The following is an 18,140-nucleotide window of genomic DNA, read 5'->3' on the forward strand; positions in this document are numbered from 1 at the left end:
GATGAACCTGAAGGACATTATGATAAGTGTAATAAGCTGTTCAGAAAAAGAAAAATACTGTGTGATTATTCTTATACAAGTCAGATTCACAGTGACAGAATGATGTACGGTGGTCATCAGGGGATGGGGTGGAGAGAGGAAATGGGGTGTGTTCAATGGGGAGAGTTCTAGTTTAGCAAATGAAAAGAGTTCAGGAGTTGGATGGTGGTGATGCTTGCACAACAGGATGAATGTACTTAATACCACTGAACTCTACACCCCCAAATCGTTAAGATTCCTAATTTCATGATACATAATCTTATGAAAATAATGAAAAGAATCATAGGCTGAAATGCTCTTTGGGTCCTCTGCCTGTGACATAATTTTTTTTTTTTTTTAGCATCAGTGATAGGGTTTTCTTTTATGTTGTTGTTTTTAAAAATTTTTGTATATTTTTTATTGGACTATGATTTGCCAATGTATAACACTCAGTGCTCATCCCGTCAAGTGCCCCCCTCAGTGCCCGTCACCCAGTCATCCCCACGCCCGCCCACCTGCCCTTCCACTACCCCTTGTTCATTTCCCAGCGTTAGGAGCTGAGACCTAACTCACTGAATTGATTGTCGCCATGCAAAATGACCCTCAAATTGTTATACCACCTGCTCTGCTTGGCTAACATGCTTGTACCCTTTCTCTGCCTCCTGCAGTGATGTCAACATGAATATGTTCCTTTACTTAATAAGAGGTTTGTTACTTTGAGGGAGAGTCTACAGACGGTGTTTCTAAACGGTGGGCTTGCTTGTATTTTCAACGTGAATAGGTTTCGCTGGTTGCAAAACCCAACATAGCACCCTCATGCTCCTACCTGCAGTGCAAGACACTGTCTCTTTTTTGTCCCCTTCGATTAAGTAGGAGTTTTACTCTGGTTAACGCTGGCATGCCTGAGCTTCTGGGAAATATTATGAGTCACCTCTGGTTCCAGCAACCCTTTGTGACTGCCTGCAAGACCCAGGGAAGGCATCCATGGCCCACCAGGCTCAATAAAAATTGTTCTAAGACCCTAAGGACCCAGGAGTAGATGGAGCAAGCACAGGACGCCAGAGAGGAGGTTCTCACCTTCTGGAGCCTTTGCGGTATTTCTGGATATGCTCCGGAATCAGAAAACTTCTGCTCCCGCATTCTTATGTAGCCCCATACCAGACTGGAAGCACCATCCACGGCAAGGAGGAACCAATTCAGGTGCCAAATAACAGCCCCAGGCTCCAAAGTACAATCTCTTAAATCCTGAATTGAGGCATCCAAACATGCCTGCACATGACTCACCTGAACAATACCCAAGTCTCATAATCACCACAACGGGAAACACCCCTGCCTCAATCCCAGTGGGTCTCTGATGGGGCGTCAGGAAGGAGGTGGGTCATCAGCCCTAGACCAGGTAGGAGCAACCCCTGTTGTCTGAGAAACCACTGAGGCCTGGTGTATCCTGCCACCCCCATTCTCACCCTGGGTCATCCAAAAGACTTTTCAAGTTGAACTTGGAGATCCCAGGTCCCCTTGGCCCCTCCATCCGAACACCCCGATGACCAGTCCCTCTTTCCTTATGATTCCTTTAATAAGGGGCACACATGTGAAGGAGTACATTCTTAAAAAAAAAACAAAACAAAAAAAAAAAAAAAGGAAGACGCTCCATACATAGTCAAGGGTGAGCCACCCCCCAAAATGAGGCAAGCACTTCCATTAAACTTGCACGGAGGCTGGAGGGAGAAGGGAGGTTTGGGATGCCAGATGTAGGACTTCGGTTTGGGTTTCTTTGGGAGAAGGGATCCCCGTGGCTCCTAGTCCTCTAAGAGGATGGCGAAGTTGACAGCGGTCCCCTGGAGTCAGGTTCCTGACCCTGTACAGCCCTAGTGCTGATTGGACCGTCCAGGGTGGGAGTGGATCAGTGATGAACCAGGGGGTTGCATGTGTCTGGGGGCAGGAGGGGGTGACAGTTACATTTTTTATTGGGGAACATGATAAACCAAACCTCTGAGCACACTCACTGCAGCAGAGGAGGCTGCTCGGCCTCCGGGCTGATAGGTGCAGGAGCGCTTGGGCCCTCACCTGAGCGGGCACACAGGGGAGTGTCCCGCCACCCGCTCAACACTACGGGGCACAGGCCTGCATGTCGGTAGGGAATCGTCCTCATTCCTGTTAGTGCAGGAGATCCTACGAGGCCTCCATCTGTGATGCGCTATCCACGGCCCCTTGTTGCCTCTCCTCCCTGGGCTCTAGCCTCCCAGTTCCCCTGTGAGGACATCTGCCAGCATCGCACCAGGGACCCCACGACTCGGAGCCTGTTCCTACCAAGTTGCCCACCTACACCATGGCACGCTTATCCCAGGGAGGGGTTAATGGTATGCTAGGCCCTGAGACACCCCAACCCCATCTCTAGGTACATCTGCACTGAGTCCAAGCGAGCAGTCTGGTAGCCACTTTATATTCATTTCAGTGAGACCTTTTAGATATCCTATAAAGTACATACCTTTATTACATCCCCATTTAAAGATTTAGAAACAAGTTCAACAAACTAAACAACCGAGGTCACATACTTGCTAAACCAATCTGACTTTAGTCTATGTGGCTCAGTGCCCCCATCTTGCCTTCCCAAAATGAAGAGCAGATGCTTGAATAAGCAGAGGCAATAGGATGGGATTCATTTGAGGGTACCGGGATATGAATGTTAATTTTGATACCCAGGTTCTTGATGAATGAAAAGGATGTGGTAATAATGCCTTCGTGCTGCCAGGTGACAGTGGTACAGGCTCAGGGATGCAGAGCTCCTTTGGTGAAATGACTGCCACCCCTTTCCCTTTGCTCCTGGGGACATTCACAGGGAGCACAAAGGAAAGCCAGAGAAGGAAAGTGTCTGCTTCTGGGCTCTTCTTACAGGGCAATCCCTGTGTTCCAAGCATGTCCCAATCATCATCACTCGAACTGGACACAAACCTTAGGCTGACAGAAGGAACTGTGTTGTCTCTCAGTAACCATAGTTGCTCCTTATTCTTTGGGAGAGAAAACTGAATTGTGAGAGAGAAGGGGAGTAGCAGGCTCCTACTTGCTGGGCCAGGAGGATCAGTGGGAGGCGCCTGCTTTTCTAGCTCCTGCCTCGTGTTCCTTGCACTCCCCCAGCCAGAACTCTCCGAAGATAAGGCTTTATGGATACCATCACATGGGGCCTTGATCCTGGGAAATGGAGCATATAAATGTGCTTTCTTTACTGATTCACTTCACTGACCAAGAACATTCCCCATTTCTCGCAAATATAAGTGAGCCTTCTGTCCTCTCAGAGACCCCAAACCTCTGCTCTGAAGAGGCTTCTCTCAGAGATGATCCTGAGCAGAAAGATGTCTTGTTTCATCTTTGCCTTTCTCTTCGTTTTGGCTCAATTTCTATCAGGTAATCGCCAATGGATGGAATGGTGAAGAGGCAGATGGTCAAGCCGCCGGCTCTTCTGTGGACCATCCTAAGACTGACAGGAATGGTCGGCTCCCCATTGAGCTTCTCATGGGATTTTCTTGAATCTGCGGTGGCATTTTCTAAGCAAACTGCTATTCCCTCCCCCTTCCCTCTTTTGTAAACCTCCCTCCTGGTTCCTGGGAGTGCTGGCCTTCAGAAATAGGATAAAGAAGCAGCCTCTGTGCTCTGCTGTCCCTCGACAGCAGATGGGGGGAGCTGGGAATACTGTTTTACACAGTGTTATTTCCTGCACTAATTTTAATATCCAAAATGTGAAGATTTAAATTTTGGGTGCCAAGCAGAACTTGAATATTCCCAGCCACTTCCAGGAGGTAACTTGAATCCCTCACCCATACTTTCTACCTTTAGGACCCCTAGCTGGTCAGCTTCCTCTGACCTCCAGAGACAAGGAGGGATGGAAATGACAGTGAGAATAGAGTTGCCTGAAATCCCAGATTTCTGCCTCTGCCTTCTCTTCCTCTTGTAGCCAGCATCATACCTGCTTTGCCATTTTATAGAGAAATCTCTTTGTTACTGGAATAGAATTTTGTCCATAGAGATTTGGAGCTGGTCTCATTAGCTCAGGGTGCTAACTAAAGCAGGTTTAGAGGATCAAGCTTATACCAGCTAATGAGCAATGTTTGGGGAACATGCTCATCCATCTCCTACCGGCTCTGCTCCCAAACCCAATAAAATGCATCCCAATCTCTGCTATTGGTCTAAGAAGGATCAAATAAAGGGAGATCTCATTACCATTATGGAAGATCTGTCCACGATGAAGAGCCCCCCAATCTCTCTCTGTGCTCTCATCTTCTACAGGAAGAACATTAACAACTACAAAAATAACTAATGGGCTACATACTGTTTGGTGAAATAGACTCACCTAAATTACTCCATGTGACCACTAGAATAGCTTACAGTGTAGACAAGCATTTCTAGAATGTCTATATGAGAAATGAGAAAGCGGAAAACAAGCAGTTTACTGAGGACACACCACCACTGCCAGGCCCAAACCAGAACTAAACCTAACTTCACCTCTACTTTCAAGGATCTTTTAAAACCAAAAGGTAGCCCTTCCACCTTCATCTTGTAACATTTGCAGAACTATCAGGTGTGTATTTTTATGGTTCTGTCGTATACATGACACCTCATCCCCCTGTGCTTACTTTGACTCATGCAAGGGCCTTAACCACGTGGAGAACAGAGATGGGGCTTATCCCTCCTTCAACGATACCTCTTCCCCAACTCCATCCTGAAAAAAGCAAAGCTCTTTGAAAAGCTGGGGCTGGTTCTTAAAAACACTCTTTACAATTGTACAAACCACCCCCACCCTCATTCTTTTGTGGCTGTTAAACTTCTCCTCATTTTCAGGGAGTCCCTGGAAAGGTGTATAAGCTACTATTTCTTGAACTAGGTGAGTTTGCTGTTTGTGAGCCGTGCTGGCTTGGCCGGGGCAAATGCAGGAGGATATGCACCGAGGATGAGAAGGTTGTTGGAAATTGCAAGATGAACTTTTTCTGTTGCCGACGGAGGATCAGGTGAACCAGACCAGCCCTCCCCTGGCCTTCAAAGTGGGACTTGGTATTCAAGGGAGGACAAGAGAAGTCGTGTGCCTTACCCAGGTCACACTGTGAGTGAGTCTCAGAATCATTCTCCTGTCTTTCTCCCTTGGTTTTGTTTCTTTGCTTATTTTTTAAGATAATCCTTAAAAAAATCTAGGTCCAAGTGGGCATCGAGTAGCCTAATCGGATACTACTACTATGTATTTGTAGAGTCTCTTGTAATTTATAAATCTTTCCTCCATATTTTCCTCATATGACTCAAGATCGACTTATGATTTCATTATCTCCATTTATATTTGAAGAAACTGAGACCCAGAGAAGCTTTCATTTCTTCAAGGTCATAGCCTGGAAGCTGGAAATGGATGTGCACACCCCTGTCCTGTTCTGTGTATCTATCTTTGTATAATAATTTAAACCAAATAGATAAACAGAAATGACATCTGCATCTGTGTTTTTGGAATTACAATTCTATACCATACAAGAAATTATTCATGTTATTTCTGGGTATATCAATAAGCGATCAGTCATTGATTCTAATATTTACACTGTGTTTTTAAGCAACTCATACCTACTCAGTTAATGCCCATGGCCCCAACTTTGTACTTCTCTTCTTGCCAATAAATTAAGATGTTAGAGGTCGAATTAAAATGCTCAGCATGGATTGTGCATGTATGATTGACTATCCATAGCTTTTGTTTATGAAATAAAATTTGTAGCTTCATATAACAAGAGTGAAAATTATTCATCTTACAGCAGCTACTGAAATTTGATCACTCAGTTTTCACATATGATTTTAATTTCACATAATGATTTTGCTTTACATTTGAGCTACCATTGTACCATTTTGCACAGATACATTCCCTGTCCTTTCTCTGCTTTGCTCTGTGTAACTGGCACAATTATCGGCAAATTATGTTCCTTTTTTTTCTTTTTTTGCAAACTATGTTCTTCAAGCCTCTTGGCTTATGGTTGATTTCAGTTGATGCAAGTGTGTGGTGGCAAAAGGGTAGATGGGAAGAAGGGAGAGCCGCAGATTTCTCTCCCACACTCTCTGCTCCAGCAGTGGCTTATCTCCCATAGCAAAGCCCCTGCTTCTATGTCCTTGCTTCTCCCTCAGCCTTGATGCTGCAGGCACAGCTCCTGCCAGCCAGTCCTAGTCTCTGGGCTCACACTACAGACTCCTGCTTTTCCCCCTGCCATCGGGCAGTGGGGACCTCCAGCTAGGACTAACATGGGGGCCGCCTCACTGCTCCCTTTTTGCATGTTCAGCTTTGCCAACACTTTATCACTTCCTCTGCATTTAAATCTTCTCCATCAAACTACCTGGTGTGGGAGCCGTTTTCATGCTTGGAGTCTGACTGATAGGGCTTTTCCCTTGGTCTTACTGTCAGATCTATTTACATTTGCTCAATTGTTCTCCAAAAGGATCTGAGTGATCACCTCTGCCAACCCCGACTGCTTCCCTCATTTTTGCAGGAATTAACTCAGGGAAGTGGGCAATGGGGCAACATAAGAATCTACAGTTGAATGATCCTCTGTCGGTGGGTACTCCTCCCCAGCTCTTCACAGCAAGAGCACTGTGGATGGTTTAGAGAGGACCATGAGACCAGATATTCCCTACTCATTCCAAACACTACACTCCTTGATCACCCAAATTGAAAACACTTTGGACTCTAACTGGTGTCTCTTTTATGGAAGGATTCATGCGTATGTCTCAGTCATACAGAGAAGTGGACCATTGGCTGGGCCCTGATATTTCCTTACTAATAACATCCCATAGATGTACAGCATCTATGTATAGCATCCCATCGATGCTCACCTACTCATCAATCACCCCTCTCTATTTCTCTTGCTCTCCCCTCTTTTCTTCACTTGGCTTCTTTCTAGGACTTTTTTTTTATCCATCCCCCTTCTTCCTGAGACAAGCAATCCTCCTTATAAAATAATAAAATCTCAACCCATAGCAATTTCTTATTAAAATCAGCACTTTCTGGGGTCAAGTGGCTGCCCGTGGCTTCCTCAGATAAATTTCTGTTAATTTCCATAGTAATTCGTGGAGATCTCTGGATGTCAGTCTTCTGCATTTTCTGAAGAAGAAAGTCTTCTATATGGTGGATGGGTCAGAGGGAAATGGTCAGGAAGAGACACTGGTTTTCCCCTGAAGTATCTCCACTCTAGTCTACATAATGCTCCTGCTTAGCATGACTTTACCTCCATTAAGTTTGAAATTGTGGCTCTGGTCTTACTATGCTCACCATGTATTGTCCCTTCTTGATGCGGGGTCCATTTCAAAACCCCCTCACAATAATGGAAAGGGAATGGCAGAGTCTGTAGAACAAGATTGATCAGTTTGTTCTGAATTCCCAAATGTCAGAGGACAAAACATTAAGAATCATCTTCTCTCATATTCCCAACTGAAGTACTGAACCCCAGGGATAGGAATAGCAAAGAAGTTGACCACAAAATGTGCTCTGAGACACTTAGCCTTGTGTCTATGCCTTGAGAGTATAAAAGAAAGCTAGAGAAGGCAGAGGACAAAATTCCTCTGGAAAAATGTGTTAGTGGGCTGGGATTGGGACCTCACTGTGGCTCTCAAGGGGGACGGGTGAGGAAGACAGCACTTTTATACACAATCCACACAATCCACACTGTATTGAGGGGAGCTTCAAGAGGCTACGTGGGAAATTCAACTTGCCACCCTGTGGTTCTATACCTGAACGTGTTGACAGGTGAAGAACTCTGGCTGGAGTTGTCCACGGTGGCAGGACAGAAAGATCAGCCATGGGGTCACTTATAACTTATGATATGAGGTAGGGCAAAAGGGGCATGGCTCCCATGGACCAGGTGAATACCACACAAGATCACTGGGCTGGGTGGCCCGGGTGGCTCAGCGGTTTGGTGCAGCCTTCGGCCCAGGGCATGATCCTAGAGATTTGGGATCGAGTCCCACATCGGGCTCCCTGCATGGAGCCTGCTTCAGCCTCTGCCTGTTTCTCTGCCTCTCTCTCTCTCTGTCTCTCATGATTGAAAACAAAAAATTAAAAAAAAAAAAAAGACCGCAGGGCTGAAACCATCCTAAAGGGAGTATTCCCAAATAATGTGACCTGCTCAATCAAAGAGACTCAGAAGTAAGTCATTTTTGGATACATTGCTTGGGTGGAGGGAAATTCATAAGATCAACTAGAAAGAACATCAACCATTCACGAAACTGTGCAATGCCACGAACCAACAGAAACCTTGCAAGAACACATAAATGTGCTCCCCCAAAGAGATCTACCTTGGAAGACTGCTGGACTCATTTATTTCACTGTGTCACAAGGTACCACAAAAGTTACCTGCTTAAAGCAGCACACCCTCTCTCACAATTCTGTGGGTCCAAAGTCCAGGCATGGTGTATCTGGCCTCCCTGCTCAGGGTGTCAGGAGACTGACAGCATGGGGTCAGCTGGGACTTTGATCTAATCTGAGGCAAGAGATCCCCTTGCATCCCCCTGGGGCTGTCGGGGAAAAATTGTGTCCCTTGTGGTTGTTGGCCTGCACTGGGTTGCTGTCTTCTTGCAGGATGTCGGCCAGGTATTATGCTGAGCACACAGAAGCTGCCTGGCATTCCCTGACCTGTGGCTCTTTCCATAAAATGGCAGATTTCTCCTTCAAGGTCACCCAGAGTGTCTCTTGTACTTCAAAACTCCTACTTCTGTCTAACAGCACAAAAGAAAGAGGAGAAAACCAAGCTATACAGAATAATGCTTTTGTTCACCATTGGAATCTAGTTGTTTAAAATTAATTGCAAATTCTTTACAACATAAACATACATAGTGCCATAATTAATTAAACAAGGGAAATATCAGTAGATAACAGAAAATAGAAAGAAATATTGATATTGAAAGTTATACCTGAAAAAGATTCACTGAATAGATGTGAGAGTATAGAAAATATGACAGGATCAAGAGTCACTGATATTTGACAAGGAAATTCAAATGGTACCTCAGGAAATATCTGTTTAACACAAAAGAAGTCAGTAATGCAGGAAAGGTGGGTGGAGGAGAAATTTAGGAAACAAATAGCAGGGACACCTGGTGGCTTAGCTGGTTAAGCTTCTGACTCTTGATTTTGGCTCAGGTCATGATCTCAGGATTGTGAATCTGAGCCCAACACAGAGCCTTATTGGAATTCTCTCTCTCCCACTGTCCCTCCCCACCCTCCACTTAAGCTCTCTCTCTCTCTCCCGCCCCCCCATAGATAAATAAATGCATAATAATAAAAAAGAAAACTATAATAGCAAATGGCAGATGTAAATCCTACCTCATCAATTATGTTATTAAATGCAAATGAATTAAATACTCCAGGTAGAGTCTAGCAGAATGGTTTTTAAAAAAAGTTTTTAAAGATCCAACTATATGCTGTGTGCCTGTGTGAAAGGGACACGCTGGATTCAATGAAATGAAGAGGTCAAAAGTAGAAGGATGGAAAAAGATGGAGCGAGAGACAAGAGAACCCCGTATAGTGGTAGACACGTCAACCCCTTAAGAACACATGACCATTATAAGCGTGTACAAACCTAACAAGAGCCACGAAACACATGAAGTGGGAACTGACACACCAAAGAGAGAAATCAATAGTTCAACAAAAGTATATGTGTTTTATAGCCCAGCATGCGATCTGTGTTGATGAATGTGTCATATGTACTTGAAAAAGGTGTGTATGTGTGTTTTGCAGTCATTTTGGGTTGTATTCCATAAATACCAATTCACTCAACGTGGTGGTAGTGTTGTTTACATCAAACCCGTGTTTGTTAATTTTGGTTCTAGCCTTTGCTGGAAAGAATGACATCAAAATCTTCTGCTCTCATTGTAGAACTGTGTTTCCCCATTTTAATCCATCCAGTTATTGTGTAAAAGTGTTACACAGCATCCCACTCTCCATTTGATAATATTCTTTTTTATCTGAAATGAATATTGGCACTCCAGCCTCCTTATTCTAGATATTTTCATAGTTTATGTTTTTCCATTCATGTGTTTTCAGCCTTTCTTTGTCTTTTTATATTTAATGCTTTCCGTATAATTTGTGATCTGAGGTTACTCTGCCACTTTATTTCCTAGCTTTGACAATTCACAATTATGGACAATGTCCCCATTGCAGTAGGCTGGGTGATGGGTGCCTAAGAACTCTCTGTACCATTTTTGGAACTTATTGTGAGTCTATAATTATCTCAAAGGAAAAAAATGTTTGGAGAGAAGATTCCTTTATGGATAACATGTAGTTTTGTCTTCCTATTTAATCCATATGATTATCTCTGCTGTTTAAGGAGAATATTCAGTCCCTTAACATTTTTACGTAATTAATGATAGATTAGTAGGATGTTGGTCTATCAATTGACTATTTTTGACATCTTTGTTCTACTTGATTTTGTTCCTCTGTTCTCTCTCTTATCTTCTTCAGATTACTGTGATATTTGTGTCAAAATTTGCATTAAATATATGTATTATAATTAATGGCTTCACTGGTATTATCAATACACATCCAACTTAGGGTTGATGTTAATCCATTGTTCTTAAAATTTGGAAGGCTTGTAATCATATAGGTAGACCTATTTCTTCCTATTCTCATAGTCTTTTGCTATATTTTTTGTATGTATCACATCCACATACAGTATAAACCCACAAGGCAATGTTACAGATTTTGCTTTAAGAAGTCACATAAATTTCAAATAAATTAAAAGACAATGTATTTTTTAAGTACTTACACTGATATTTATCTTTTCTGATGTTTTTCATTTTCCTTGAAAACCACATTTCCTTCTGGTATTTCCCTTCAGCCTGAAGAATTTCCTTTTATAGTTACTGTAGGGAATCTCTCCTAGAGAAAAATACTTTCAATTTTCTTTGCCCTGAATATATGTTTATTCTATCTTCCCTTTTTAAAGGAATCTTTCCTGCAGATGGAGTTTGGGGCTGTGGCAGTGTTGTGCTTGTCTTCCTTCAGCTGCTGCAAGATGTGTGCACAGTCACCTGACCTCTTTCAATTCTGAGGAGAAGCCAATTGCTATTTCCCTGAACTGGACGTGTTTTTTTTTTCTTTGTGTACTTTCACAATTTTCTCCCTTTTCTAGACTTTAGAAGTTTGACTGTGATGTGCCTGAGCATAGTATTTATATTCTTTGTGATTCAAGGAGCTTCCTGGTTTTGTCAGTTTGTGCTTCTCACCAAATTTGAGAGTTTTCAGCCATTATTTCCTCGAACTACTTTTTAATGCATTCGGTTTCTCTCCTCATTCTCAGACTCCAATGACCTGTCTGCTCTAGCTTTTGATATTATCCCTCAGACCCTCAAAGGTCTATTTTTCTCAATCTTTTTCTCTCTGATCTATAGGTTGCATAATTTTTATTGATTCAGTGACTCTTGATCCTGTCATATTTGCTATGCTATCAAATTTATTCAGTTAATCTTTTTCAGGTATTATATCTTTCAGTATCAACATTTCTTTATATTTTCTGTTCTCTAATGACATTTCCCATGTTTAATACTCATTGCAAGTGTATTTTCTTTACTATTGGAGCAGATTAAAGTGAATATATTAAAGTCATTTGTCTGATTATTTCAACATCATTGAAGTCCTGGACACAGAGAATGTTGTGTGGAAGAGGATATGAATACTGCTATACCCTCTGAAGAAGGCTGACATTTTGTTTTAACAGGAAAGTATCTCTATTAAACTCAATTGACAGGTATTGCCTAGTGTGTAATGAGCAGCAGCTCAAATCTCAGAGGTATTTGTGTGTTTATCTTGTTTTGTTTTACCTTAATTAGATGCATGCATGGTTTGGGAGTCAACAAAAGTCATGGGGAGAGTTCATACAAAGAACCTAAGCTCCCTTCTCTGAGTCTTCATTTCCAGCAGCCATGGTCTTCCTTGACTCTGCCTTTATAAGTTCAGAAAGAGGATAGATATTTTTGTTTGTTTTGAGTTAGCCTCTCCATGCCACATTGCAATCAGAAAGAATGTACTCTTTGCTGTTTAATTTTTCCAAGTTCTAACTTTTTTTCCAAAAAGTTAAATACGCCTGTATTTATTTCAACTTTCATATTCTTCAGGTAATTTTTTTTCCCACAGTTTCACTTGTTATTAGTGGGAGGGTCTTCTTGTCAGGAGCTCACTTTGCTTTATTTGAAATGGAACTCCTCATTTGAGTTTTAATATTTCAAATAACCCCCCTGCTTAAAAATCCTTCAATAGTTTCCCCTTGATTTTAGGATAAAATTCAAATTTCTTAGTAAAATGAAATAAACATATACATAGTTCTCCAACCCATATTTGTTGAATGAAAGCTATTCCCATAACATATGAGGTATGGTCATATTTTGTCATAATACCATTATCCTTAATAATAATATTTACAAATGTAAAATCTTTAAAAGTTCAGTAAGATTTGTGAATTAACTGTTTGACTATTCAGGAGTTTCCCTAGTTAGACAGCTATCAATTAAGTCAAAGAACCTGTATATTTTGAACGGCTATTGCTGCAAAGCACTTTATGAGGAATCAATGGAAAGAGAAGGATGGAAGGAGAATTGGTTTCTTCCGTTGAGTTGATAGTCAAACTGGATGGATAAAAATTCTTCACATACTATAATTTTTGAAAAGCAATTATTACAGGTACCCATTAGTAACTGCCAAGATAATCTTATAAGAGACCAAGTTGCAAGTAACATCTTGAAGAAGAAAAGGAGTGGGGGTTATAGATCTTCTGGAAGTGTAGGCACCTGAGATGGGGCTTCAGAGAATAGATGCCTAGGCAGAGACATAGAATGTAGGAATGCAGGCAGGGGGACTAGCTGTGTGCCTTACTCTCCGATAGACATCATTGAGGTAACACCTGATCCAGCAGCCCACACGTTACTCAGTGGAGCATGAAGAATAGCTTCCTTTTAATGGACATTTCAAACTGAAGTTGACTTCCAGCCCTTTCAGAGCTGTAGAACTTGTTTTAATCAACTTCCCTTGATAAAAGAGCTGGATTCTAGCAACTATACCTCCTTTATCCTCTCTCTACTGATGTCTGGAGCCATGAGAATTTTTTTCTTAGTTTCTGCTGCTCTCATTCTCCTTGCTCACATTTTCTCAGGTAAGAGGGAAATCCTAATAGATGTAAGGGTGGCAATCTGTCTTTTGAGAGAAAGTTCAGGCTTTAGAAAAGTGCATGACTAATCCCTGTATTCTAAAAATGTCCCAGCACAAAGCAGTTACTAGAAATCTTTTCTTGAGCTTAAATACAAAATTACTGAGCTGAACTATCTCCACCCAGAAGGGTATCTGGTTAATTTCCCTCAAAGCTCCACCAAGGGATTCAGACTTCTCTTCACAGTTAGCTCTCTTTCCATCTTCTGTAATCATCCACACAGCTTCAGCGTGTGCCAAAGTGATAGCTCTAAAATGAGAGAAAATTTCAGAGGCAAATTTCAAGCACACGTGTTAATTTAGAGAAGTATAGCTTTTGTAGCCTAAATGAAAAAAAAAAAAAAACTTATGATAAGAGATTCTTAGTCTCTTTTTTTGTGTTTTTTTCCTATTTTTATGTTTTATTAGTTGGTCTAAATCTCCTAATCTTAGATTACTTAGAATTTCTTTCTAGTTCTCACATACGAATAGAAAATTATGTCATTTAAACAACTAACATCTTGATTGGTTTGCTTTTACATGTTTGAGAGCTTTGAAATGATCTCTTTTTGCTCAGTACTGCCAAGACTCTATCCCTAAGACATTTTAAAAAGATTTATTTATTTATTTTAGAGAGAGAGAGAGAGCTGGAAGAGGGGCAGAGGGAAAGAGAGAATCTCAAGCAGACTCTCCAGTGAATGCAGAGCCTGATGTGGTGCTTAATCCCATGACCTGAGATCATGGCCTGGGCCAAAATTAAGAGTCTGATGCCCAACTGAGACAGTCAGGTGCCATCGCCCCCCCACCAAGAAACTTTTATATCCATCCCTTCTCAACTATACTTCTGTTATTAAGTCATGACTAATGGGGGTTCCTCATGTATTATGAAGCACTTTACTACTTCATGATTTCCGGATTTCTGCACTTACTTACTACACAATCGGGCCTTAATAGGCCTACCAGACCAATACATATAGCACTTAATAAGCAATTGTTTGGGCACTATAGAAAAAGCAGGTAAAATGGAGATAAAAAATGTAATTAGAGTATGATCTTCATGCTTAATTTACTTGAAGTTTACTATTTTATTATTTGTGTGTTGGTAAAAAATAGGTTCCCTGGAATACTAAATAAGTATTTGATAAAATTCAAATGTACAAATAAGTGAATGGGTGATATGAGAAGATTCATAAAAACTATAACACAAAAACAGTTCTCAGAAGTGCCATAAATGATGCAGACTATAAAGGAAAGCCATGGGAGTAGAACCGTGGTTCTAACTGTGGGATCCGAAGGGCCTTCTTGGGAAGTGTTCTTCACCTTGCACTTTTGAAAACAGGTATAAAAACATGCCCTTACATTTCAAAGTCTCATTTATCAGGTCACTTACTTGGTTTCTGCTCCTGTCTTTTCCTGGAGGTCAGACAATGGATCCAGGTAGAGAAGCACATTTTAAGCCATCTTCTCCATTCCCATTCAACAAGTCTCTGATTCATTAAGGGTCCTTTGTTCCCAAACTCAGCTCAGGTACATTTGAATCCTAACAACAAGCCTAGTGTGGGCTCAAAGTAGGAGCGCCACAATCACAACAACCACACAGAATCTCAGAGCTGGAACTGAGAAGAGGAAATGAATACAGATTTTTTTACACCAAAACACCTGAAGTTGGATCTCAGGTCTAATCCTTCTAAGTTGTGTAAACCATTGTGCTTCAGTTTCCTTTCTAGAAGTGGTAATAATAATAATAGGATTGTTTGAAAGATTAAGATACTTGTTATGTTAATTAGAGGCAAACTTATTTTAACAAAGACATTTAAAAAGAGAGTAAATGAAAAAATAGTTTATTTTTCTTTTAGGGAAAAATCCAAAAAACAAGTAAGTTGACTATTATGGTTAGAAAGAAGACTCTTCTCCACCAAGTTACTTTGAGTCTAGGGAGGAAGGTCAACTTTGTGTCCTAAACATGTGTCTTCCATCTGGTTCTAAAGATGCTCTGACAGGAAGGGCTGAAAAGTAAGTAAAGCGCTTGATCAAAAATATTGCACAGAAGCATCTGCATCATTTGATTCCTGTTTCATTGGTCCAAACTTATCAATGCAACCATACAGAGACATGGGGCCTGGGACTGATGTGTTTTGCTGAGTCTCCTTGTGTTATCCAGAGATTCCATTACTCATTGTTTGAAGTGAGAAATAACTGTTTGGGAAGGTTTAACAATCCCTCTGTTTTTATAATCTGCTTAAACAAAGGCAGGCACATCCTCTGTGCCCTGAGAAAGTACAATATTATTATTGTCTGCTTATCATTGTTTTTAAATCATCATTCTCATTCTTATTATCTGCCTCAATTAAGTATTTAAACACCTTATGAGTATTCCATGTCAGTTGATTAGCTAGATGCCTGATGAACTTCAGTAGTCTATTACAATATCCCCAGTTCAACTTTGGACTCTATTAAAAATTTCCTCTTACTTTGAGCAGAAATCTAAGGCTGTGCAATTCCTTTCTGTTGGTCTGAGTCCTAACTGGGGTACAAACAGGCTCAGTGTTTCTTCAGCATGGCATTATCTCAGGTATATGACAGCAATATGTGTTCTTTCTCCTCCTCAAAGCTGTATTTTCCAAGAACTCCCTTTGGGAGTGACTGCCAGTTCTTTGTATTATTTCTCCTGAGAACATCTATCACCAAAAACTTTTTTCAATCATTTATCTCAAAATACCTTTACTCTTTTCAGCTTAATCTTTATTCTGAAGAAAAACTTGTTGTCCACATCACCCTGAATTCCAGAATTAAACCCATTATTCATTGATATTTCTTACAGAACAGATCAGCCTCAGGTTTCTTTTATCTTTGCACCTAAACTCTTGAAACTCCACAGCCACATGGCTGTGGTCTATCGTTGCATGTGGGCTATCGTTGACCTGCCTACAGTATAAACAGTACCATCTTTACCTTTTGTCATATATCTGAGACTATTAATTTGGAGACATGAAAACAATCACACATTGGGAAGGAATGTTATTGAAAATAGAAAGTAGACTGCCTCCATCCCAGGAAGACATACTCTGCTTCTAGATATCCTAGAAATGAATATGGCAAAAGGAATTGAATACCCAGTAGGGACACTGTGTAAGTTGTGCAGGGAATCTGAGCTCCCATACAGCTGCTCAGGTGACATGTGCTTTTTTGATCGCTAGGCGTGTACTCGGTGTCCGCAGGAGACTCGGTAATAGGGAATTGTGATTTTGGCCTGGGTGATGTTATGTTGCTTTCTGGTCACCAAGTACTGGATAACTGAGGCCTTGCTTTCTCCACACAGCCCATGGAGCTATACACAGAAGGATGCAGTGTCAGAAGATGGATGGTCGCTGTGAGGTTGAGTGCCTTTCCTTTGAAGATAAGATTGGGGGCTGTAGAGCTGAACTGACACCACTTTGCTGCAAAAAAAGGAAGAATAATTAAAAGCCAAGCAGGAGCTCCAGAAAGTGAGAAGCAAAGATCCTCTGGCTGTGAGCTCCATGCGGCAAACATCTCTGGATTTTTTCTCTTGACCTCCAACATGGGCATTCTTTGAATGAAGCTGTCAATCCAGCTTCTGACACTGCAGAGAAATACGATCTGTAGGCCGTGAGGGGCCTGGGGGAAGGCACTGTGTTATGTTGACCTTCGGAATCCTCACTTGCTGGCAGAGGCCCCCTTAATTATTTTATGGATTGATAAAGTGAGTGAGCAGATTAACAGATTAAACAGGTAGAATGGAAAGGTGGGACCATGGTTGAAATGTTCTAAAACCCTGGCTTCAGACAGAGCTGTGACCCTGGGTCTTTGTCGTTCAGACTCTGGTCTCTGTAATATGAGACGACTCAACCACATAGTACATGCCCATGTGATGGACACAAATTGTGGCCGCCTTAGCAGTCCTGCTGGCTCATGCTTCTCCGGCTCCTTCACAGATAGCTGTTAGCATGGCTTCCCCTCCCTCTTCAATCTGGAACATCAAGTGCCATAATGAAAAGGGCCTGTGTCAAAGTTTAAGCTGGCCAAAGATTGGGTAGCGTCTTCATGCTGGCCTCTTGTAGTGAGAATGTAGCAGTCATGGCCTCTTCAAGAGCAGGGTTCCTAGAGATAGTCTAATTCAACACCTTCATTACAGCGGAGGAGATAGAGACCCCAGAAGATGCCACTGTTGCCGGCTTAGTCACAGCAACACTTTGGCTTTTGGTCTTATGTTCTTAGCATGTCCACAAAATGGGGTCCTGGCTGAGAGCAGAAGCCTGAACAGGGATTATTTATAGCAGCTCTGGTGAGCAGCTGGGTGGAAGAAGAAGTGGAAACAGCTGCAGAAGTGTTGGACACTTTCCAAGATCCCTCCTGTGACCTTGTGATCCTTGCTTGTCTGGGCTGATGGTAACAGCACACAGGTTTGCTTTTGCCCTTATTTGCCAAAATTCAGACTCCCAGCTTTCAGGGCTAGCAATATATATGTCATAGGCCACTGTCATCCTAGACTGACAGCACACTGCTCCAGAACAGAAGAAAGACAGCCCCTTGGCTCAGTCTGGAGAATGTCCTTACCTATTTGACTAAGCCTACTTTCTGTAGAGATGTAAATAAAGGAGAGCAGAATAAAACACAACTTACTTCCAAGGATGAGCCAATTTATAAAGGCTGTAAAATAAGAAATCAAAACATTTTTTCTAAAAAATGTTCTGGTGCTGCTACATATCTTCATGGCTAATGGGCTGATTTTTTTATTCTGAAAACTACACAAGAGACGAGTGGGTGGAAGAAGCTCTCTTTTTGCAAGTATCACAGGTCCTGGGGTCTTCCCAGAAGTTGCTTACCCAGGCCTCAGATAAAACTAACTGCCTTTGAGAATCTAAATGTATTTAGGCCTCATACCCTGTTCTTTCTGTTTTTTTTTTTTTTCTCCTGTTTCCTTGCAAAA

At 41.7% G+C, this 18,140-nt stretch overlaps 1 protein-coding gene and 1 long non-coding RNA gene across 3 annotated transcripts; both read left to right on the top strand.

The window, feature by feature from the left end:
• The first annotated feature begins 3,279 nt into the window (after positions 1–3,279).
• LOC119878656 lies at positions 3,280–5,765 on the top strand. Of its 2 annotated transcripts, none has more exons than XR_005387045.1 (2): positions 3,280–3,417; positions 4,892–5,765. It is a non-coding gene; the product is annotated as an uncharacterized LOC119878656 (long non-coding RNA). The 2 variants fall into 2 exon arrangements; XR_005387046.1 differs by lacking the exon at positions 3,280–3,417 and adding an exon at positions 3,424–3,809.
• Positions 5,766–12,972: 7,207 nt separating this feature from the next.
• On the top strand, positions 12,973–18,140 carry LOC119868989 (beta-defensin 107A-like). Its single transcript, XM_038589246.1, has 2 exons — positions 12,973–13,160; positions 16,512–18,140. Exons 1-2 carry the CDS (start codon positions 13,091–13,093, stop codon positions 16,652–16,654), a joined length of 213 nt encoding a protein of 70 aa, XP_038445174.1. The 5' UTR covers positions 12,973–13,090; the 3' UTR covers positions 16,655–18,140.

The sequence above is a fragment of the Canis lupus genome, unplaced genomic scaffold (assembly GCF_011100685.1).
Source record: "Canis lupus familiaris isolate Mischka breed German Shepherd unplaced genomic scaffold, alternate assembly UU_Cfam_GSD_1.0 chrUn_S1783H1980, whole genome shotgun sequence".
In the NCBI taxonomy this organism is placed as follows: Eukaryota; Metazoa; Chordata; class Mammalia; order Carnivora; family Canidae; genus Canis; species Canis lupus.

Coding starts and splice junctions, on each gene's coding strand:
- LOC119868989 (XM_038589246.1), top strand. CDS start 13,091: ATGTCTGGAGCCATGAGAATTTTTTTCTTAGTTTCTGCTGCTCTCATT. Junction 13,161..16,511: donor CCTTGCTCACATTTTCTCAG/GTAAGAGGGAAA, acceptor TTCTCCACACAG/CCCATGGAGCTATACACAGA.